At 31.8% G+C, this 20,161-nt stretch overlaps 2 protein-coding genes across 9 annotated transcripts in view; one reads left to right on the top strand and one right to left on the bottom strand.

The window, feature by feature from the left end:
* The first annotated feature begins 957 nt into the window (after positions 1–957).
* On the top strand, positions 958–17,768 carry LOC143253302 (uncharacterized). Of its 2 annotated transcripts, none has more exons than XM_076506963.1 (6): positions 958–2,279; positions 4,899–5,070; positions 9,535–9,630; positions 14,731–14,883; positions 16,824–16,876; positions 17,494–17,768. In XM_076506963.1, the coding sequence occupies exons 1-6, from the start codon at positions 1,296–1,298 to the stop codon at positions 17,692–17,694; spliced, it is 1,659 nt and encodes a 552-aa protein (XP_076363078.1). In that variant the 5' UTR covers positions 958–1,295; the 3' UTR covers positions 17,695–17,768. The 2 variants fall into 2 exon arrangements, with proteins under 2 accessions (XP_076363078.1, XP_076363079.1); XM_076506964.1 differs by having other exon boundaries at positions 1,080–2,039.
* Positions 17,769–17,780: 12 nt separating this feature from the next.
* The window catches only part of LOC143253300 (serine/threonine-protein kinase B-raf-like), a 78,046-nt gene continuing 75,665 nt past the window's right edge, over positions 17,781–20,161 (bottom strand). For all 7 annotated transcript variants that reach the window (XM_076506952.1, XM_076506955.1, XM_076506953.1 and 4 more), the window contains 2 exons: positions 18,450–18,584; positions 17,781–18,223 (listed from right to left, as the gene is read on the bottom strand). In XM_076506952.1, coding sequence (XP_076363067.1) covers positions 18,062–18,223; positions 18,450–18,584 — 297 coding nt within the window. In that variant the 3' untranslated portion in view covers positions 17,781–18,061. The remainder of the gene's footprint in view (positions 18,224–18,449; positions 18,585–20,161) is intronic.

Below are 20,161 nucleotides of genomic sequence, written 5' to 3' on the forward strand. Positions count from 1 at the left end.
GTTCCATGCATAATGAAATAAATTTCCTAAGAATACCTTAAGAAAAAGTAGATATTAGTCAGCTTTACTTGGAAACCTAACAAGTAACTTTCCTACTAAGAAAAATACACCGCCAAATAACATCTAATCTTGTTCCAACTTTCCCCTACTACTGGTGTTACGCCTTTTATAGAATTCTGCAACAATATTTCAAGTCAGCAACTTGTGTTTCACTTTTTATTTAAGTAAAATATACCGTATTATTGCTACTTTCATTAACAGTATTAATTATATTGGTTAATACAATGAGTATTATTACTTTTTTTCCCTAGGTTTATTATAGTTTGGTTTATTTGTTTGTTTTAAATTTCATGCAAAGCTACACAAGTGCTATCTGCGCTATCCGTTCCTAATTTAGCAGTGATAGACTAGAGGGAAGTCAACACCACTCACCGCCAACTTTTGAGCTACTCCATTATCAACGAATAGTGGTTTGGTTTGGTTTGAATTTCGCGCAAAGCTACACGAGGGCTATCTGCGCTAGCTGTCCCTAATTTAGCAGTGTAAGACTAGAGGGAAGGAACTAGTCTTTACCACCCACCGCCAACTCTTGGGCTACTCTTTTACCAATGAATAGTGGGTTTTACCGTCACATTATAATGCCCCCACAGATGAAAGAGCGACTATGTTTGGTGTGACGGAGATTCGAAGCCGCGACATTCAGATTACGAGTCGAGTGCCTTAACTACCCGGCCATGCCAAGCCGAAAGCATAAAAGACAAACATTTTATATATAGATCATATTTCTTGTTCTTTTATGGATATTAATTGTTATTATTATTTATTATATACCTTTTTAATATAGGTATTATATTATACTTTAACTTCTAATACCCAGTTTACTTATAAATTTGAAATACGTGTTTTATTAAGTCAAGGATAAGATAACAATGATTTGTTTTATTTCCATTTTCGCAGATGGCCTAGCTGCTTTGTGCCATAAAACACAAAATCAACCAACCAACAACCAATTTCGCTTTGCGTTTCATAAACTATTCCTGCGATATTTTGTTTACTGTACAAGTCGGACTCGTTGGTGGTTTGGCGTCGAATACAAAATAAATAAGAGTGTGAAAAGGGCTAATAGAAAGTGTTGATGAAAACAATATCAATATTAATTATCATCATTTAAAAAAAGGTTAAAGAAATGTATGAAACTCGTGAATATTTTAAAGTTTTAAGCCACTAATGGAGTAAGGGGAATTTTCTTATTTCGCTCTTGATTTTATTGCTGTTGCATAATATTAATTTCCAAGATGACTGTAATTCGAATTATACTTTTATGGTTTTATGGACATGAGTTTCACCTTCGTATTAGTTTACCTCTTATGATAGGGATGTTGGTTAATTTTAGTGGATTGAGGAATGTATACTCTCTAAATACAGAAGGTGTAAAGGCTGAAAACATAATGAAAGCTCAATTTGAAAATAAAAATCAGTTAATGGAAGGACAAAAACAGTATGAAATGATTATGAGCAAGTTACCTCAATATGGACTGTGTTGGAAGAAGGCAGTAGAAGATCTTCATAAAGGTTGTAAAGAACTAACTGATGATATTCAAAGTCGTGTAGCTCTTAAGTTTACAAACTGTTTTTTACAGAAGTTAGGAATGAAAACATATCCTTGCAGTAGTGAAATTGAAGTTAGAGAATGTGTTTATGATATTGATGACAAAGCATTTGCATCATACACAGAATTTTTTACACACACTCAAAGTATATGTTTTTTTCTTCAAAGTCAAGTTTGGCAAGAACAAACAGAAGCTGTCATTTCAAAGTTGTCAATAAATTCTGCTCGGGTCAGCCATCAACTTAAAGTGGCAGGTGAAACACAAGAACAACTACTGCAGCTACAGAGACTTTCTCTCAGTAATCAAAACAAACTTGTCAGAAGTGGAGAAGGACTGAGTTTAGAGTTGGAGCGCTCACGAGATAATGTTCGGATTCTTTTTGAAGAGTTCAAGTCATCAACCAATGAACAGCGTGTGATGATCTTTGAGGTATTTGAACGTGTGTCTAAACTACAGTCATTTGTTCTTGGTGAATTTTCTGGATTTTATTCTTTGGTTTTTTATTTAGTTGTAGCCTTTGTGTCATATTTGTTAACATCCACATCTCGCACCAGGGAGGCAAGGTTTTGGCTATTTGCTCTTTTTACAGCAAACTTTCTCATTGAGAGACTACTTACTCAGTATAGTCTTGAAGCTGAAACTAAACAGAATAAATTGTTGGAAGCAGATGTAAGTTTTTAATTATTTTATTTTTTGTTAATATTAAGTGCGTATAAAATAGGTTTTGATTTATAATGAGCATAATAATCAAACATGTGTCTCATAAATTAATTTCTCTCAAAAATCCTGTGAATAAATTATGTTTGTAATAAGGAATAAATAATAATCACAGATTTGCTTTGCTTAAATGTAAACCAATATATTAAGAGAAAGAGTTTCTTTTACACTTGTCATTAACTTTGTAATCTTATTGTCAGATGTCAAGACATGACAAATAGGTAAACATATATTTACAGTTATTTATGTGTAGGTAGATAGGTAGACTTGAGAAGAAAATTAAATCCACTTAACAAAAGTATAAAATGGGGCAACTTGGTCCTTCTGGGCTGTCTTTCCACAGCCACTCTTTGGAGAAATAAAAATTTAAACCCAACCTCTATTTTTCAGAAAGTCAGTGATTCCCCTTTTAAACTTAAGCAGTGAACTTGTCTGCTCTATTACCCATGGTATCTCATTCCATAAGTCAAGCACTGTGTTATAAAAATAAAACTGTCTTGGTTTGAACTTAGCTTATCTTTTCTAAAACTTAAACTTGTGTCCTCCTGTCTTATTATAGTTAGAATATAGCACAAAGAAGTCAAATTATTTATTGTATTGATTCCCTGGATAATCTTATAAACTTCAATAAGATATTCTGCTTTCTTTTCTCAGGAGATAATAATAAACCTTAGTCCATTCCTATCAGATAATCTCTTCATCACTGGAATCAGTGTATCTGTATTATTTCTTAACTGAGGAAACCAAACCTGTACTGTTCTAAGCAAAGTCTAACTAGTGACTTTTCTGAATAGATAATTGGCTCATTTTACTAGTAATCAATGTGCACACTAATTTTTTTTTGTTTTTTAGCTTTGCCACTGGCAACCGAGCACTGTTTCAGTGCCTTCACTGATGTATTTGCTGAGGTATTTTTCTCCCTTTGTACTGTTGAGTGGATTTTCATCTATTTTAAATGCGTGATTCAAATTTTGTAACCCAAATGCATTATGTTGTAATTAATTGAAGACCAATAATAATCCAAACATCTGCAATACAACTACAAATATGCAAAAAATCTAATGTGAATAGGAAACTAATGATTTCTGCATTACACTCCTATCAGTATTGCTAATGGAAATCAGACACAGTAAAGACATTCCATCTGTAGGAAAAGAGTCCAGTTTGACTTGACTACATTAATAACCTTTGCTTATGCCAATCCAACCATCCTTCACCTCAGTTAACTAGTTTTCTTCAACCCTAAGATATTTTTTTTTCTCTTACAAACTCTACATCCACACCAACTCCATTAAAACAAGTAATGTTAAAAAATATCTGTAATATAAGATTTACTTTTAGTGGATTTATATTGTTGTTTTTCTTTGTTATAAAGAGCTTTGAACTCAGTATTAAAGTTTCACTTAAAAAATGGGTACACTTTTGCAACAATAAAGTTTGTTGTTTATTCAAAAATGACCCAGTTAAAAGAAACCAATAAGAAGAAATAAGACTAGAGATAAAAATACAACAATTAACACATCATCATCATCATAATGTACAAATTAACAATAAAACACACACACCAAAAACAAAAAAGATTCTTACCTGGTCTATTTAGCAGTAAGTGAAAGCATTAACAACAAAAGTTTATGTTCTTCCCTCAGTATAGCTGTGGTATTTAAACATATCAACCATTTTCTAACTTTTTGTTTGTTTTTGTTTTGTTTTAGTAATTGATCATTTTTCAGAAACTTTAAAGTGAAGAAAAGCATAAACATAATTATACCTGTTGTTATACCAGGCGTCAATAAATATTTTCTGATCCAGGAGCAAGGTGTGCCTAACCTAATTTTGTTATTATTTGTACCAGGAAATGGGAGGCTATGTATATTTATTTACTTTCACAGCAATGAGTGTATGCTAACAATCACGTGATATCAACAACCATTTGATAGCATTGCCTGAACCAACTGATTGGATTGAGAAAAAGAAGAAAAAACAAAATGGCATAAGATAAATAACATGAAGTCACAGTGTTTCATTCATGGATACAAACATGAAGTGCTGAATATGCCATTAAAATACAAGAAACAAAGTTAGATTTAGGACTGAAAGAACACAAAGGTAGTTCTAACCTTCCAAAACTATTCTAGATTCAAGTTCTATTTAGCACAGCCTTACACATTAATAAAATGGGAGGAACCACTCCGTGCCATGATGAAATTTGTAGTTGCCATGGTGATCTTTGTGTCCAGAAGTTGTCAAGACCAGTATTACACATTTTAAATCTTCCAAGTTCTATCTTCTGTAAACTAGTTACTAAATAAACATAATAGTAATTACACCACGATGGCATAATCTATAGTCAATAATAAGTAAACAATTTGAATGGAGAAAAAAACAGCTACTTTTGATTTCCTCCTTTCCTTTTTTTTTTTATAATGTAAAGAAAATTCTATGTAAAATATTGCTTAAGACCTATGTTAAATTATCTATATTAATGTTTAAAACATAGAATAAAATGTTTTATAATTGTTTAAGTTAAATTCTGTTTCTCTAACAGTTGATTTTCATTTCTTTTTTTAACAGGGTCCTGTTTATTGGCACATTTCCCTGTGTCGGAAGCTAGTGTGTGGCTTGGCAGTAGCTATTTTAAGCTGGTTTGCTTATAAGTTCCAAGATTTTGCAATTATAAATAATCAACTTTTAACAGAAATACAACAGCAAAACAGAGAACTAAAGATCTATCTTGAAAACATGGGTAAAAAGCTTTATTACAATAGTATTTTGAAACTCTCATAGAAACTTTGAAAGACTTCCATACTGCTATCTGTAAGTCATAACAGAGTAAAGGAAAGATTTTTACTTTAGATGTGTATTAAAAAGCAATGTAACTAAATAGTAAGAATAAGTAAAGGTATAAATAGAAACATTAGAAAACCAAAGTTATAATTGATAAAACTACAAAAGCCAAAAAAGAACACCATTCAGTTGAAAATGAGAGAAACCACAGTTATTAGTATGGGAGTTTTACCCTAAAAAATTTATGGTTACACATAAAATCTCATTCTTATCAATTTCTCTTTTTCTTTTCAATTGAATGTTATTGTTAATTTAACATGTCCATCTATTTTCTGCTGCTGTTACTACTTCCAGTTGTTGTTACCATTATTATGTACTTGAAATGTAATTATTAATTTGACCTTAAAAGTTCTTACTTGCTGACCTCTAAGCTAAGAATAGCTTTCATATAATGTCATCTGGTGTTGGTCATGTATGATATACTGTAAGAAATCTCAAGAAACTATTTGAAAATTAATACCTAACTTCTTCAAAGACACCAAAGTTAAGTGTTTACTCCTTGATGGATTGTTTCTTCACATCTGTACTTGAAGATAGGTTGTAGCTCTGTTGTGACATCAGTCCTATATTTCAGTGTAGGTTCTATCTTCTTTGTGAAACTAGTCAGCTCTATACCTGAATATAGGATATATCTTCTTACTGACACTGAAATCAGTTCTATACCTGAATATAGGGTATATCTTCTTTGTAACACTAGAGTCAGTTCTATACCTGAATATAGGGTGTATCTTCTTTGTGACAATCGGATCAGTTCTGTAGTTGAATATAGGGTGTATCTTCTTTGTGACAATCGAGTCAGTTCTATAGTTGAATATAGGGTGTATCTTCTTTGTGGCAATCTGGTCAGTTCTATACTTGAATATGGGATGTATCTTCTTTGTGACAATTGAGTCAGTTCTATACTTGAATATAGGGCATATCTTCTTTGTGGCATCAATCAGCTCCACACCTTAATATAAGATATATATTCTTTGAAGCATCAGGCAGCTCTATACTTGAATATAGGGTATATCTTATCTGTGACATCAGTAAGCTCTATACTTGAAAATAGAGTATCTTGTTTGTGTTATTAGAGTGAGCTCTATACTTTAATATAGAGTATATTTTTTATAACACAGTCAGCTCTATACCTGAACATAGGGTATATCTTATTTGTGACACTATTGTCAGTTCTATATTTGAATGTAGGATATATCTTATTTGTGAAACCAGAGTTAGCTCTATACTTGAAGATAGAGCATATCTTATTTGCTTTGAGTAAACCCTCTCACTAAGGTAAGTAGCTTTTGTGTAATTCAAAGCTCAGCACTGAAGTAACTGTATGGTTAATGGTAACATAGAAATAATATTTTTATTAATTTCTTACATAGTTCTGTCAGCCTTCAGAATATCCAAGAAATTTCAGAGTGAGGGAACACTCATGGCAAACAGCTGATGTTACAGTAATGAAATACTAAAACATAATCAGCTTTTGTAGCAGAAAAAACATTGTGTAACGTTTATAAAGCTAACATAAAAAGTAGGCATATATGTGAGTGTGTGTATGAAGATAAGTTTAGGTATATAATACTTAGAAGGTATTTTATAAAATAAAATGTGTTGAGTATTAATGGTGTAGGTATTCACTGAAAAAAATCACATTTGATAATCATTAAGATTTCCACATTTTAAATGTTAAATATGAAATCTGAGTTTAGTAAAAACCTAAATAATTTTTACCAGACTCTTGCAGCCATATGTTAGCTATGCTTACAATAATGAATAAGCATTTGTATAACTGATTTGCTTCATTTTTAAAATGTTATCTGGCTTTTGCAATCAAGAGTGTAACAGTTACAAAATATATAATTTGATCATTCATACATGTGAAAATTAGTAGTGTTACTTTGTTTTTTGCTATTATAAAGTAAAAGGGATGTAAATAAGCTACATGTTTCTAATGACATCATTTTGAAATTGGATAAGGCTGTATAGATAAATTGTATAAAAGAACTGAATACTTTTGTAACAGCTTGAAGTTGAATGAGACTGTACAGATAAAATATAATAAGAGCTACGTGTTTCTGTAACAGTTTGAAGTTGAATAAGATGGTATGCATAAGGTATAAGATCTGTATGTGTCTCTAACAGCTTGAAATTGGATAAGACTATATAGATAACTGTTTATATAGGAACCAGTTCTGCTCAGGTTTCACTTGAGGATGATTTTAAGATATGAATGATGTCATATGTGTACATAATTTTTCACAAGATGTTTTTGTAGGCTGAAAAATATTGGTATAAAAATAGTGTAGCACTATCACTTCATTCCCAGAAAAGTTTGAATAGAAGAAGACAAAAGAAAAAAAAAAATTATATTAGTTGTTGTCATTTCATTGCAAATTCTGTGAATGGATTTTAAATATTTATTATTTTTCCCTATTTAGTTGTAATAGTACAAAAAAGCATATACACACTGCTGGCCAAAATCTCAAGGCCAATGAACATGAAGAAAAAATATGCATTTTGCATTGTTAGACTCAACCACTTGTTTGAGTAGAGCTTCAAAAATTGAAATAAGAAAAGGGAAAAAAACAACTTTTTTAGCATTTAATAGGGAAGATGTGAACACTATGAAATTAGCCTAAATACTAGCTGATCAAAAATTTAAGACCATACTGAAACAAAGCGTTAATCGGTAAACACGTAACGAAATTCAGTCATTTGTGTTCAAGCATTAGCGTTTTCAACATCTTCCACTGACATGTCCTGTGTTACATTGGGTAAAAACATGGCAAAGGCTAAAAAGTTAACAGACTTTGAACGTGGCAGAATTGTCAAGCTGCAAAAGCAAGGTCTCTCTCAATGTGCCATCGATGGTGAGTTTGGGCATAGTAAAACTGCTGTTAAAAATTTCTTAAAAGATACTGAGGGATACGGAATGAGAATTTCAAGTGGTTCACCTAAGAAAATTTCACTGGCATTGAGCAGGAGGATTTAACAGGTTGTCCAGCAAGACACCAGCCAATCGTTGAACCTGATTAAGGCCCTTACATATGCAGAATGCAGCTCAAGAACAATAAGATGGCATCTATAAGAGAAAGGCTTTAAAAACCATAAATGTCTTCAAAAGCCACGCCTCCTTCGACACCATGAAATAGCTCAGTTAAATTTTGCTGAGAAGCACCAAACATGGGTCATAGAAAAGTGGGCGAAGGTTTTGTTCTCTGAAGAGAAAAAATTAACCTGGGTGGTCCAGGTTAATTCCAATGTTACTGGCATGATAAGGTAATCTCACTAGAGACATTTTCTACATGACACAGTGGAGGAGGTTCTATCGTAATCTGGGGTGCTTTTTCCTTACATGGAACAATGGAGCTTCAGGTTATACAGGAGCGTCAAACAGCAGCTGGCTACTTTGGCATGTTGGAGAGAGCATCCTTATTGACTGAAGGCCCTCGCTTGTGTGGAAATGACTGGATCTTTCAGCAGGACAATGCTACAATCCACAATGCCTGCAGGACAAAGGACTTTTTCATGGTGAATAACGTGATTCGTTTGGACCATCCAGCGTGTTTGCCCGAACTGAACCCCATTGAAAATGTTTTGGGGGTGGATGGCAAGGTGAGTCTATAGAAATGGACATCAATTCCAAACAGTGCATGATCTTCGTGAAGCCATCTTCACCACTTGGAATAACATTCTAGCCAGTCTTCTGCAAACGCTTATATTGACCATGCCAAAGTGAATATTTACAGTTATTTGCAATGATGGCCATGCAACTCACTACTGAGACCTCTTGTTGGGCATTTCCTACCCTGTTTAGGACTTCTTTTTGGAATGGTCTTAAACTTTTGACTAGCTAGTATTTAGGCTAATTTCATAGTGTTCACATTTTCCATATTAAATGCTAAAGAAGTTTTCTATTTTTATTTTCCCTTTTCTTATTTTCATCTTTCGAAGTTCTACTCAAATAAGTGGTTTAGTCTAACAATGCAAAATGCATATTTTTTCTTTATGTTTGTTGGTCTTAAGATTTTGGCCAGCAGTGTATGTATGAAGTTGAATTAGAAATTTTTACAGCCTGTTCCTGTGATGATTCTTATGTAAACGTTTGTGGTTCCATGATGTTATAGTTAACATAGACCACTGGCTGGTGCTTCTGATGGAAGTATACTGTAACATTTAAGTTTACAAGTTGAGATTCAGTAGACATGTAGCAGATGCTGTAAATCTCATAATGCATGTGTGCTGAAGTCTTATCAGAGATTCTGAAACCTTAATTATTTTAAGAACTTTGTGCACGTGTTGATGTTGTAAATGTATATCAATAATATATTTATAGTAATGCAATAATTTGTTTTTTGTTTTATTGTTTCTCTAGGGCACAGTACTCCTGGAAGCTTTCATCCAATGGCTATGGAAACTTCACTAAATAACTCCTCTTTTTCTGACCAGAGATCATTCACTTCAGAATCAGGTAAGACCTACATAAGAGCCAAACTTATAAGTGATCTCCAATCAGTTTTTCGTTAGTTGAAAAAATGCAGAAATTCACCTGGCAAAACACTGATTATTAGTGTAGTTCTTTAGTTTGAAGTGCATAGGTATCCTAATTCACTGTTGTGAACATGTGAAACTGGATCATGGGTCAAAGGCTATGTCATTGTGTTTCTTGACTTGCATTCAAAATTTTATTGAACTACTGTTTTATGAATTTATGTCAATAAGTTCAGAATCAAACTGTAGATTATAATTCAAACTTTAATATTATGTACAAGTTTTTTTTAATTTAAAATTAAATATTAAAATAACACATCTCGATATAGACTTTAGTGAGTCGTGGTATGTTGAATGCAGTGCTGTTTAAAATTAAATGTCTGTGATGTCACAATACTAAGTCCATAGTTTCATACGAATTAGGAACTCAAATTACTAATATTAACAAGCTAGAATATAAAACAAGAACCTTGTATCTTTTTACTTTGCTGAGATATGGCTTATGTACTGAATCAAACACAGTGGCCCTGTTCACCTCTTTCCACTTTTGAAAATGCTCCCTTATATACACTTACTTCAATATATAATATGTAAATAATTAATCAACAGCTCAGAACGTCCCCAAAGTGCTTTTCTCAGCCATTTTGATCAGTGGAAAGGCTACCACATTCTTTCAATCCAAAATTTCAAGGAAGTAGATTGTGTTTTTGGTTTACTCGAAGTTTCACATTTTTTGAAATCTAAATACAGCTTAGAATTTTACTGTCATTTATTGAGATTAGTATCTATGTTACCATTGTACTTATTTATGATTTTTTTATTATTCAACTGTATATATGAAAAACCTAAAAATATTTGTTTGATATCCTCCACTCATGAAATTTTAAAAGGCTTAGCAACCCATGTCCTGCAACCGAGTAAAAGCTTATAATGAGAAGAAATAATTTGCTTTACTTCTTGATTTATTGTTCTATATTTTAAGAAAAATAACTTTAATAATTTATTTCTAAATAGTAATTATCTATCTTTAATAATTGAAATGTGACTATATATTACAAAATACTAGTCCAATAAAATACAGCCAAGACAGGGAAACTAAAGGTCACTTCTATATTAGGGAATATGTAACATGAATGCAATATATATACACATAATGTTATGAGACTTGAGAAACTTAGACTAAACAATTATATTTTCGCATTATAATATGTAGTCATTCTAGCATGAAAAAAGAATATTTTATACTTATTTCCTTGTTTTTTTTTATGATGGCTAGAAAGTTGGTCAAGTGACAGACCCCACAGAGTATAGAGAATAACATAAAATGTAGAGTCTTACCGAAAACAGACATTTGAAATGTGTTTAGGAGGTTTTAGAGATTACACAAATATGTGATTTTTGGGTTGAAGAATAGTTTTTAATCATAACTTGAAATCACTTTGCACTCAGACTAGTAACAAAACACTCTTATTTTCAAAAACAAATCTTTAGTAAAAATATTATATTAAAAAATCTATATTTTTTTGCACAGAAAATTATTGTAATATTGAATAAAAGTCTGCCACATTTTGTGAAGATACACATGCTGTATCAAAAGTTATAGTGCAAATACTTAACATGTGCAAATGTGTAGACAAACTTGTACATGGGTCATTCCATGTCAAATCTTCCAGATTTTAGAAACTTTTCCAGGTAACCCCCTCAGAATGCCTTGAAAAAATTCACATGTGCTCATTTACCCATATAATGAACAACTGCCAAAGATTAGATCAATATCTCTAATAGTTTCTGATTTACAGCCCTGTAAAATTTAATTAATGTTTTGTTTTATTTGGCAAATTCATGTTTGGGCAACTTTGGCTGCTTAAAGCTGCAAGAGTAATGGTGGTAGAAGGCTGAAATTTACTACACTGATTGAATTAATCTCACAGAATTAAAAAATGGTCTCAAACCAAGTTTATCTCTCTTAGGATTTACACAGTGAGGCTGTAAAATCACCTGAAAACCCCAAATCAAAAAAACATTGGTTTATTTAATAAGCCATACCTTTAAGACATAATATGATACAAAGCTGAATTTTGTTTTCAAATATCGTATGACATATCAGTTGATAAATCAGCAAGTGTTGTAATTAAAAGCATATTAGATCTCCTGTAAAAAAACTTAGTTGCATGCAACTTTTTATGATTTAGCTAAAAATAGCCCTACTTCAGGCCACAGTTTGACCATGTCACCAGTTATTCAGCCTTTTCAGATTTTTACCATATATTCTTACATCTCTGAATATGATCTACAAAACAAAATCAAGGTGTTAAATCTATTTTTTGAGTTATAAGTTTTTAAAGTATCCTCTGACCATATATTGTTTACTTGAAACAAAAAACTTCAATTCAGATGTGTGCAAATATATCCATACAATTTTGAAATAATTTATTAATCCCATTGAAATATTCTAATCAGCCTTTACCATATATTCTTACACCTCTGAGCATGATCTTCAAAAAAATCAAGGTTATGAAAAATAATAATTTATCCAATTTTAAGTGTCTCTGATATGTACCATTGGGCAAAGGACCACATTCAGGGCATTCAGTTCTTTCTTGGCAATCAGAAATCAGTCCTGCAGAATTGTGTAAAGTTTGATCAACTTGAGTGCTATGAAAAATGCAAAAATGTAGCAGGTATTAGGTCACATCATAGCTTTATTCCCCACTCTACCAACAAATTGTATATGAGAAGGCTATCAGATGATGATGTGTCCACAGTTGTAACTGTTGGTAGTAGCAGTGAAAGTGATGCTGCAGCAGCTCAAATAGGGTCTAATAATAATTATCAGCCAGGGAAATATGTGGCATGCATATACGATCATGAATGGTATGTGGGAAACATAAAAGATAGATCAGATGGACATTCCAATGTGTTGGTGTCATTTATGAAGAAATCATGAAACGAATTGTTCTCGTGGCCTGAAAGGTCATGTAAAGATGAAAGCTGGATTCCTTTCCAACATATTTTTTGTCTGATAAGTGCACCTACTATGCAAGGCAGTAGTGCTCACCATTATGTTCTAAGTGATCTCAACATAATCAAACTCGAATTTCAGAAATGTATTCAAGCTGTCTGAACAAAGCAATGTTTATTTGATGTTGTTAAGGCTAAGTTATCACCAAAGCAGTTTTTGAAACATTTCATTGTCACGAGTATTGCAGTTTGGTGTGACTACAATCTTTCTCAGTTATCCCCTGTTGTAGCACTGTTCTTTTTGTGTCTGACTTACCTTTGTATTTATTATGAATCTTAAACTCAGCCATATCTGCATAACTGTAATGCATACACAATATATTTGCATTGCCATGTGATCTAACTAGTTAAGAAAATAAACTTGTTCAGAAATGAATTAATTCTTTCTTGTTTCTTACAACTTCATTATTTAACATTGTGAAAGGCTGGTTGGAATATTTCAGTAGGATTCATAAAATTCTGACAGGTATTTTTCAAAATTATACGGATATATTTGCACACAGTAACACACCTAAACAGAATTTTTTTAAAAATAAAAAATGTATGGTCAGAGGATACTTTAAGAAATTATAACTCAAAAAGTAGATTGAACACCATCCTAATTTTTTTTTGTAGATCATATTCAGAGATGTAAGAATATATGGTAAAAATCTGAAAAGGCTAAATAACTGGTGACATGGTCAAACTATGGCCTGAAGTGGGGCTATTTTTAGCTAAATCATAAAAAGTTGCTTGCAACTAAATTTTTTACAGATCTAACAGACTTTTAATTACAACAATTGCTGATTTATCAACTGATATGTTATAGGAAATTTGAAAAAAATCAGCTTTGTATCATATTAAGTCATAGAGCTATGGCTTATTACATAAACCAACGTTTTTTTACGATTTTGGGTTTTCAGGTGATTTTACTGCCTCACTGTGCAAATCTTAAGAGAGATAAACTTGGTTTGAGACCATTTTTTAATTCTGTGAGATTAATTCAGTCAGTGTAGTAAATTTCAGCCTTCTACCACCATTACTCCTGCAGCTTTAAGCAGCCAAAGTTGCCCGAAAATGAATTCGCTAAAAATAAAAAATTAAATTTTACAGAGCTGTAAATCAGAAACTATTAGAGATATTGATCTAATCTTTGGCAGTTTTTCATTATATGGGTAGATGAGCACATGTGAATTTTTTCAAGGCATTCTGTGGTGGTCACCTGCAGCCCCCTGGATGATTTATATCATACTCAGCTTGCCATGAAAGGGCTATATAAATGCATGATAAATCAAGGTAAATAAAAACCTGATTAATAATTAACTTGTTCTATTTGTATTGCTTATCTGGTGAGTGTACTTTAAAAAAAAAAGGAATAATTTTAAAACTTACCACAAGTATGTTCATGTCATGGACTTCTATAAGTGCTTAATGGTCACTTGATAAAGAACAATGATACTTTTCTTAACAAACAATAAATGTGTAAATACGTTCCATTAAAACATTGAATTTCAGATCTTCAGAAAGTTCCTTCTATCTGATGCTAGTTCTTACATGGGAAACACTAAGTAAACTTTTTTTTTCTGTAATAAAATTCAATATTTACATGTGTTCTCAAGCATGATTTATATGTGAACCTCATTAACGGTTCCTCATATTACATTATAGATACATGTATGTCAAATGTTCAAGTAAAGTTTGAAACCATTGATATTTGACTGGTGTTTGGGGAATGTTTTCACCAACAAATGTCAAATTTTGTAAACACTTTTTTTTGTATAAATAAATAATATGTTGGCAACTTTCTTGTTTATTTGACTTTTAAAATAGTGACAGCAGTGGAATATGGATTAATTTACTGTAAGACAAAGAAAACCACAACTACATAATTAAACTAACCTGACAGAAGAACTGAAATAAGCATAGTTTAAAATTTGTCGACTTTACATAGAATTTTATTTAATTTCACATAATAATTTTTGGTACATAATTTACTTGATTGTTTACGAACATAGGTTTGTTTCTTTTGGTTGATTCTTATATTTAAAGTTTTATTTTCATCCTGTGTGTCTTTCCACAGGTCTAAACAGTTCTTCAGATTTTTCTGATGATGAAACCTTCATCTGCAACCTCTCGCATAGTGAAGTAAATAAAGAAAAACCTGAAACAACACCCAATGGCATACACCTTGGAGATAGAGGAGACTTGAAAATAATCAGCCAAGCAGCATTTGGTAAAAAATTACATCTAGTAAATGTGCTTAGTTAAAGTCTTCTTAATTTCATATTTCTACCAAGCTTCAGGTAGAACAAATGACATAATCCTCTGAATCCAGGTAGATCAAAGTATGCATGTCATTACCTTTTCACAGAGCTACACTTACAGTTAAACTACTTTGTTATCAGTGTATGTCAATAAATTTAGCACCAAAGTATAGTTTATAATGCAGATTCTTATATCATTTAAGTTTTGATTTCTTAATTTTAAAAGTAAATATTTCAATGAATTCACAGTCTTTGTTTCTATTTTAGGTGTTCTTTCTAACCCTATTTGTGTGTCTAAGTTCAAATTAAATTACACACGTATATACTACTGAGACATAACCCAAATTCATAGCCACTAATCTTTCAGTTTTACTGAGCTAAATCGGAAAATAAACCCAGATGTGACATTTTCCAGTCAAAGCTTCATTTGAAAAATGTTATTAGTCCTCTCAGATGTTTGCTACTTGATTTATAAATAACCACAAGAAAGAGAGAATTTTAATTTACTGAATTGTTTATAAGGCTAATTCACTTTGATGACAATTTATGAATCATTATGTTACTATCAATGAGACACCTTGATTAGCCAGTGGAATTATTTTAAATCACTTTGGATTAGTTAGAAAGCTAATTAAATTAATGACAGTTATAGAACATTGTATTTTTTGTATGTTATTATTTTGAGTTCTACACTGCATATCTGAAATAAGTTTTCAGTAAGATACTACTGACAATCTTAACAGAAATGTAAGATTATCAAAATTTCAATTCCAACAAAGCACAAGACCTACATGCAAGTACTAAATTTCTCATTTTTTATGTATATATTTTTTGTAGTTGTTATTAGAGTAAGCAAAATGGGAAAAATTAAAATCTTTTTAAAAAAAACCAATATTAGTAAAGCATGCTAGCAGCTGAATATTTTGTTTACACAAAACTGCCCCACTGTGATAAATTGTCTTGTCGTAATTCTAGAAGACAAAAGATAATTTGGTTGTTTTTGTTACTTTGTGCTTACAAAATTAGATAAATTGACCTAATCCATATGGTGTTAGGTTAGAGGAAATTACAGATAAACTATACAGTTTTCCTGAGAGGAAACTTTATATTCATTTAGGGAGTTTTAAAGGCTATGTGTGTGAAAGTTAAAGTATTTGTATTCTTAACATGAAAAATCACCTTACATTTGGATGAACTCAGTAAATAAAGGCTTCCTAACTTCAGAGATAAATCTGTCGCTAAAAATACTTTAATAAAAAAATCATATTACGTACAACAGACTTTAATGTTCACTAAAATTCTGATAAATTTTATGAAGATTTGTTTCATAGTTAGAAGGTCAGTCAAAATTACCATACCCATACATGAAGAATTAAAATAGCAAACAACACTTATGATTATTGTTGGGTGTATAAAAACATTAACATCAGTCGCACAGAAATTAAGTTGAAACTGTATAATGTAAATACAAACTAACTTTAAATTGCCACTGTATTAAGAAATACAGCAGCTAGACTTAACTGGAAATAACTGTCCTAGCTATTTCACTTATATAACATTTATGAACTTTGAATGTTTGACTTCTGCCTTTGAGATATTCTAAAAATTATCTTCATTTGTAATTAGTTTTATTTTTCTTCTAAAACTGATTTAGAATTGATAATTATATTATTCTTCAGATATGTTAAAGGATACCCACGGATTTACTGCCTGGATAGATGCCTAATAATTGTAGTTATTCTTTAGGTGATTCAAATGTAGTTCAAAAGGAAAACGAAAGAATTTGAATGACTGATGTATAAAATACTTGACCAAAATGATTTTAAAAAACAGGTAGTTACACAGCTTTACAAAGATTAGTGATATTAATTTTAATGAAATTTTGTTATATACTTCTTTGTATTTTTAGGGGTGACATCTGATGTTCAAGTGAAAAATGAACCTGACACACCAGAAGTCATTGTAAGTGTTTGTACATTTTTATGTTAGTTATACAAAGATAAAATTAACTGAAGAAATGTTTCTTTTCAAGTACTATTAACTTTGGGTTGCCAGTCTGCTATGCTGTGCATGTTGACAACAGCTTGTAGTTTCTATAGCAAAAGGTTCCATTATCAGGCTATCTTGTTCAAAGCATGCCCATTCTTTTCATATGGTCTCCATTTTAATATATTGGGACAAGCATTAACAGTCCCATAACACACAAATTCACAAGCAGTATGTCTTTAGACACTTGATATATGTTACCCATCAAGTTGTATCTGGGTTGCAACCTGTGGATGTATGGCTTATGTTGTGTTCCAGATGAAGATCCTTTGTTCATGGATTCTAACAAGATGCTGCACTTTGCTTACCACAGCTGAAATACAACTTGTTACACAAAGTTTATTCATATTCCTTTGTTTAAAAATGAAGATATCCCTTGTATGTGTGGTAGCATCCTGCTGTCTGCAAAAGGACTTTCCACTAAATTTTCCTGTTCTGAATCATTTTGATATCAGTTACTTATCTTGCTGTACAAGTTTTTTTATTTTTCTATATGATATACAACCAGAACTTCTTTAAACATTTTCTTGTAGGAGCGACGTTACAACCTTCGTGCTCGTATCAGGCCACAGCAGACTGTAAGTGAAGTTATTACTGATGAATCTATAAAAACATTTGCCAAGACTGTAAAGAACCTTGCTCGTATTTCCAGACATAATAGTCAAAAAGTTCGGCAGACGATGAAAGAATTGAAAAAACAACACACCCCTTTCTTCTCGTCGGACGAGGACTAAATTTTTTAATGCGTGTATTTTACAAAGAAATGAATATAGTGTTATCTCACTAATAAAATTATTTTAAAACCCAAGAACCAGATTCGTTTTAGGACCAGATATTTTTATTCATTCCACAACAAAGGCCCAATACTAAGTCACAATGATATTTTACAAGTGGAAGAAAAAGTATAATGTATAAATACACCACTTCAGCTTTTTTTTTGGCATCCTTAAATTAATTAAATACACCATGATAAGCTGCCAATACAGTGACCAAACCAGTAGGGTGGTAAGTAGAACTTAAATTACATGTCAATTCCTAATGACACCCCTGCCATGGTGCTAATTTTTATGTACAGTTCATCCACAAGATGTAACTTATAAATCAGAAGAAAGGAAAAGCTCCAAACTGACTTGGAGTTTTTGGAGAGGCACAATTGTATGTAAAATCTTCAGACTGAAGGTGGGTGCGATTGAGGGTTGGTTCTGATGTACTACGATGAATCTTTGGAAGAGAACGAGCTAAGGATTCCAAGGAAGCAAGTATCTAAAAATATTAGAATTACAATTTTCAATACCTCAAATAAATAGGAAACAACACAGTAGATCACACTATATAGTAAGAACTGAAGCTTTGAACTGCATTAGGTGAGGTTTATGACAATAATTAGTACCAACTGTAGCTTTACTTTCACATCTAATGTTACACTCTTTGATAAAGAACATATGAATTGTGGAGTAGTTTCTAAATACTATAAAAAGCAAGCTCTCACCTGTCGAAATAGAAGTCTTTCTTCCCTAGCAAATTTTATACTATCTTCTATTAGCCTTATTAGGGCTTTGGGTGTGTCAGAGCGAGTATTACTTAAATCAGGTCTCAGATAACCATTTCCCACCATGAACAGGATCTAAAAACAACGTAATGATAGCAATCATACATTTCAACCTATCTTATAATCACTTACAGGGAAACAAATTAAGGAGTTCATAACACTTTTATCAACGTACAGAGAAACATTATTACAAATGTGTAATTAATTAATAAACTAATTCACTCAAATTATTTAGACATTATGAGTGCTCTAAGTAATCAATCAGATAAAGTAAAGATTCCAAGCAGTTGTATGTGCAACAAACTTTTCAGCTTATTTTACACAAACTGCATAAGCAATGTGCCAATTCATTATCTTCAGGTCAAATAACATATATAATAACAGAATACTAATTATACCTATTATTTATCAAATGTACAACAAATCCCTTTTTAACCAATTTGTTGTTTTCTTTTAAAGCTTCTCTCCAACTGCAAGCACATAATACATTGTGTCATTTAGAGTGACTAGTGAATCATTTCACAATATTTCTCTTGAAGAAACATGATGAAAATTGTCTTCATTTGACAACTACTGATCTGAGAAGTCATTGATCAACTGACATAGTATCATTAATGACTTCTCAACAAACCCAAAGTTTCACATGATTGAACACAGGCATTTACAGTTACCATAAGTTGTTAGTCTTAGCACGTTCTATATATTTATTATTCAGCTGATGCCAGTAGTAAGTAGCAAATGACTTGATGCCAGCATCCATAGGCTGTGTTACTGATAGGGTGTTACATTAAACAGCTCTTGATCAGGTGTAGCATGGAGAATGATTCTTCTCTTCTTTGTGTGCATTCGTCAACTACTCTGAGGACACACCATGATGTCACCTATGCTTTCTTATTCTAATTGTATATTGCATTGAAAGCAGGACTGAAATCATTTCCAATACATCTTGGTTATCTGGATTCTGTTATTCCTTGTAGTCACAACCACTCATTATCACTTGTATTACCACACAAAGCAAATATATGTTTTTTTGTTTTTACATTGAACTCACCGGCATTGCTGAAGAATGCTTAGATCCAAAACTGTAGAATAAGATAGTTTCATCGAGGTTGTCAATTCATATCCTGTCAGATCCTTTAGTAGGTATGCTACACCTGCAACAACCAAAGTTTAATTGCTACTTGCTGCTTCATCTTCCAACTTTGACTTATTTACTCCAAAGCATCCTTTACAACATTGCAGCCATTCTCTGGAATATCCAAACCCTACTATCCCAAGCTGTTGTCCTAGTTGATGAACTTTCTCAAGGAGCATTTGTTAAAAATACACATTTGTTGATGTAATATCACACATCCAAAGCTACAGAACTTGCTCCATGTCTGCACACTTTGAATGCCTTTTCCCTGTTTGTGAACGAGATTCTTCTGCAATATTTATCCACTTTTCCTTACTGCAAACAACATCATACTTGTCCATGAGAAAATGTCTTTCTGAACTGAAATTCCTACTGACAGTATCATGGTTTACACTTTCTTCCTTGTACAAACAAACACCACTGTAATTTTACGTAACTATAACAAAAGGCGCTACGATGGCTTTACAAATATCCATTTATATGTACATTTCTACTGTGAAGATAGTTCTAAAAAAAA

This window comes from Tachypleus tridentatus, chromosome 6 (genome assembly GCF_004210375.1).
Source record: "Tachypleus tridentatus isolate NWPU-2018 chromosome 6, ASM421037v1, whole genome shotgun sequence".
In the NCBI taxonomy this organism is placed as follows: Eukaryota; Metazoa; Arthropoda; class Merostomata; order Xiphosura; family Limulidae; genus Tachypleus; species Tachypleus tridentatus.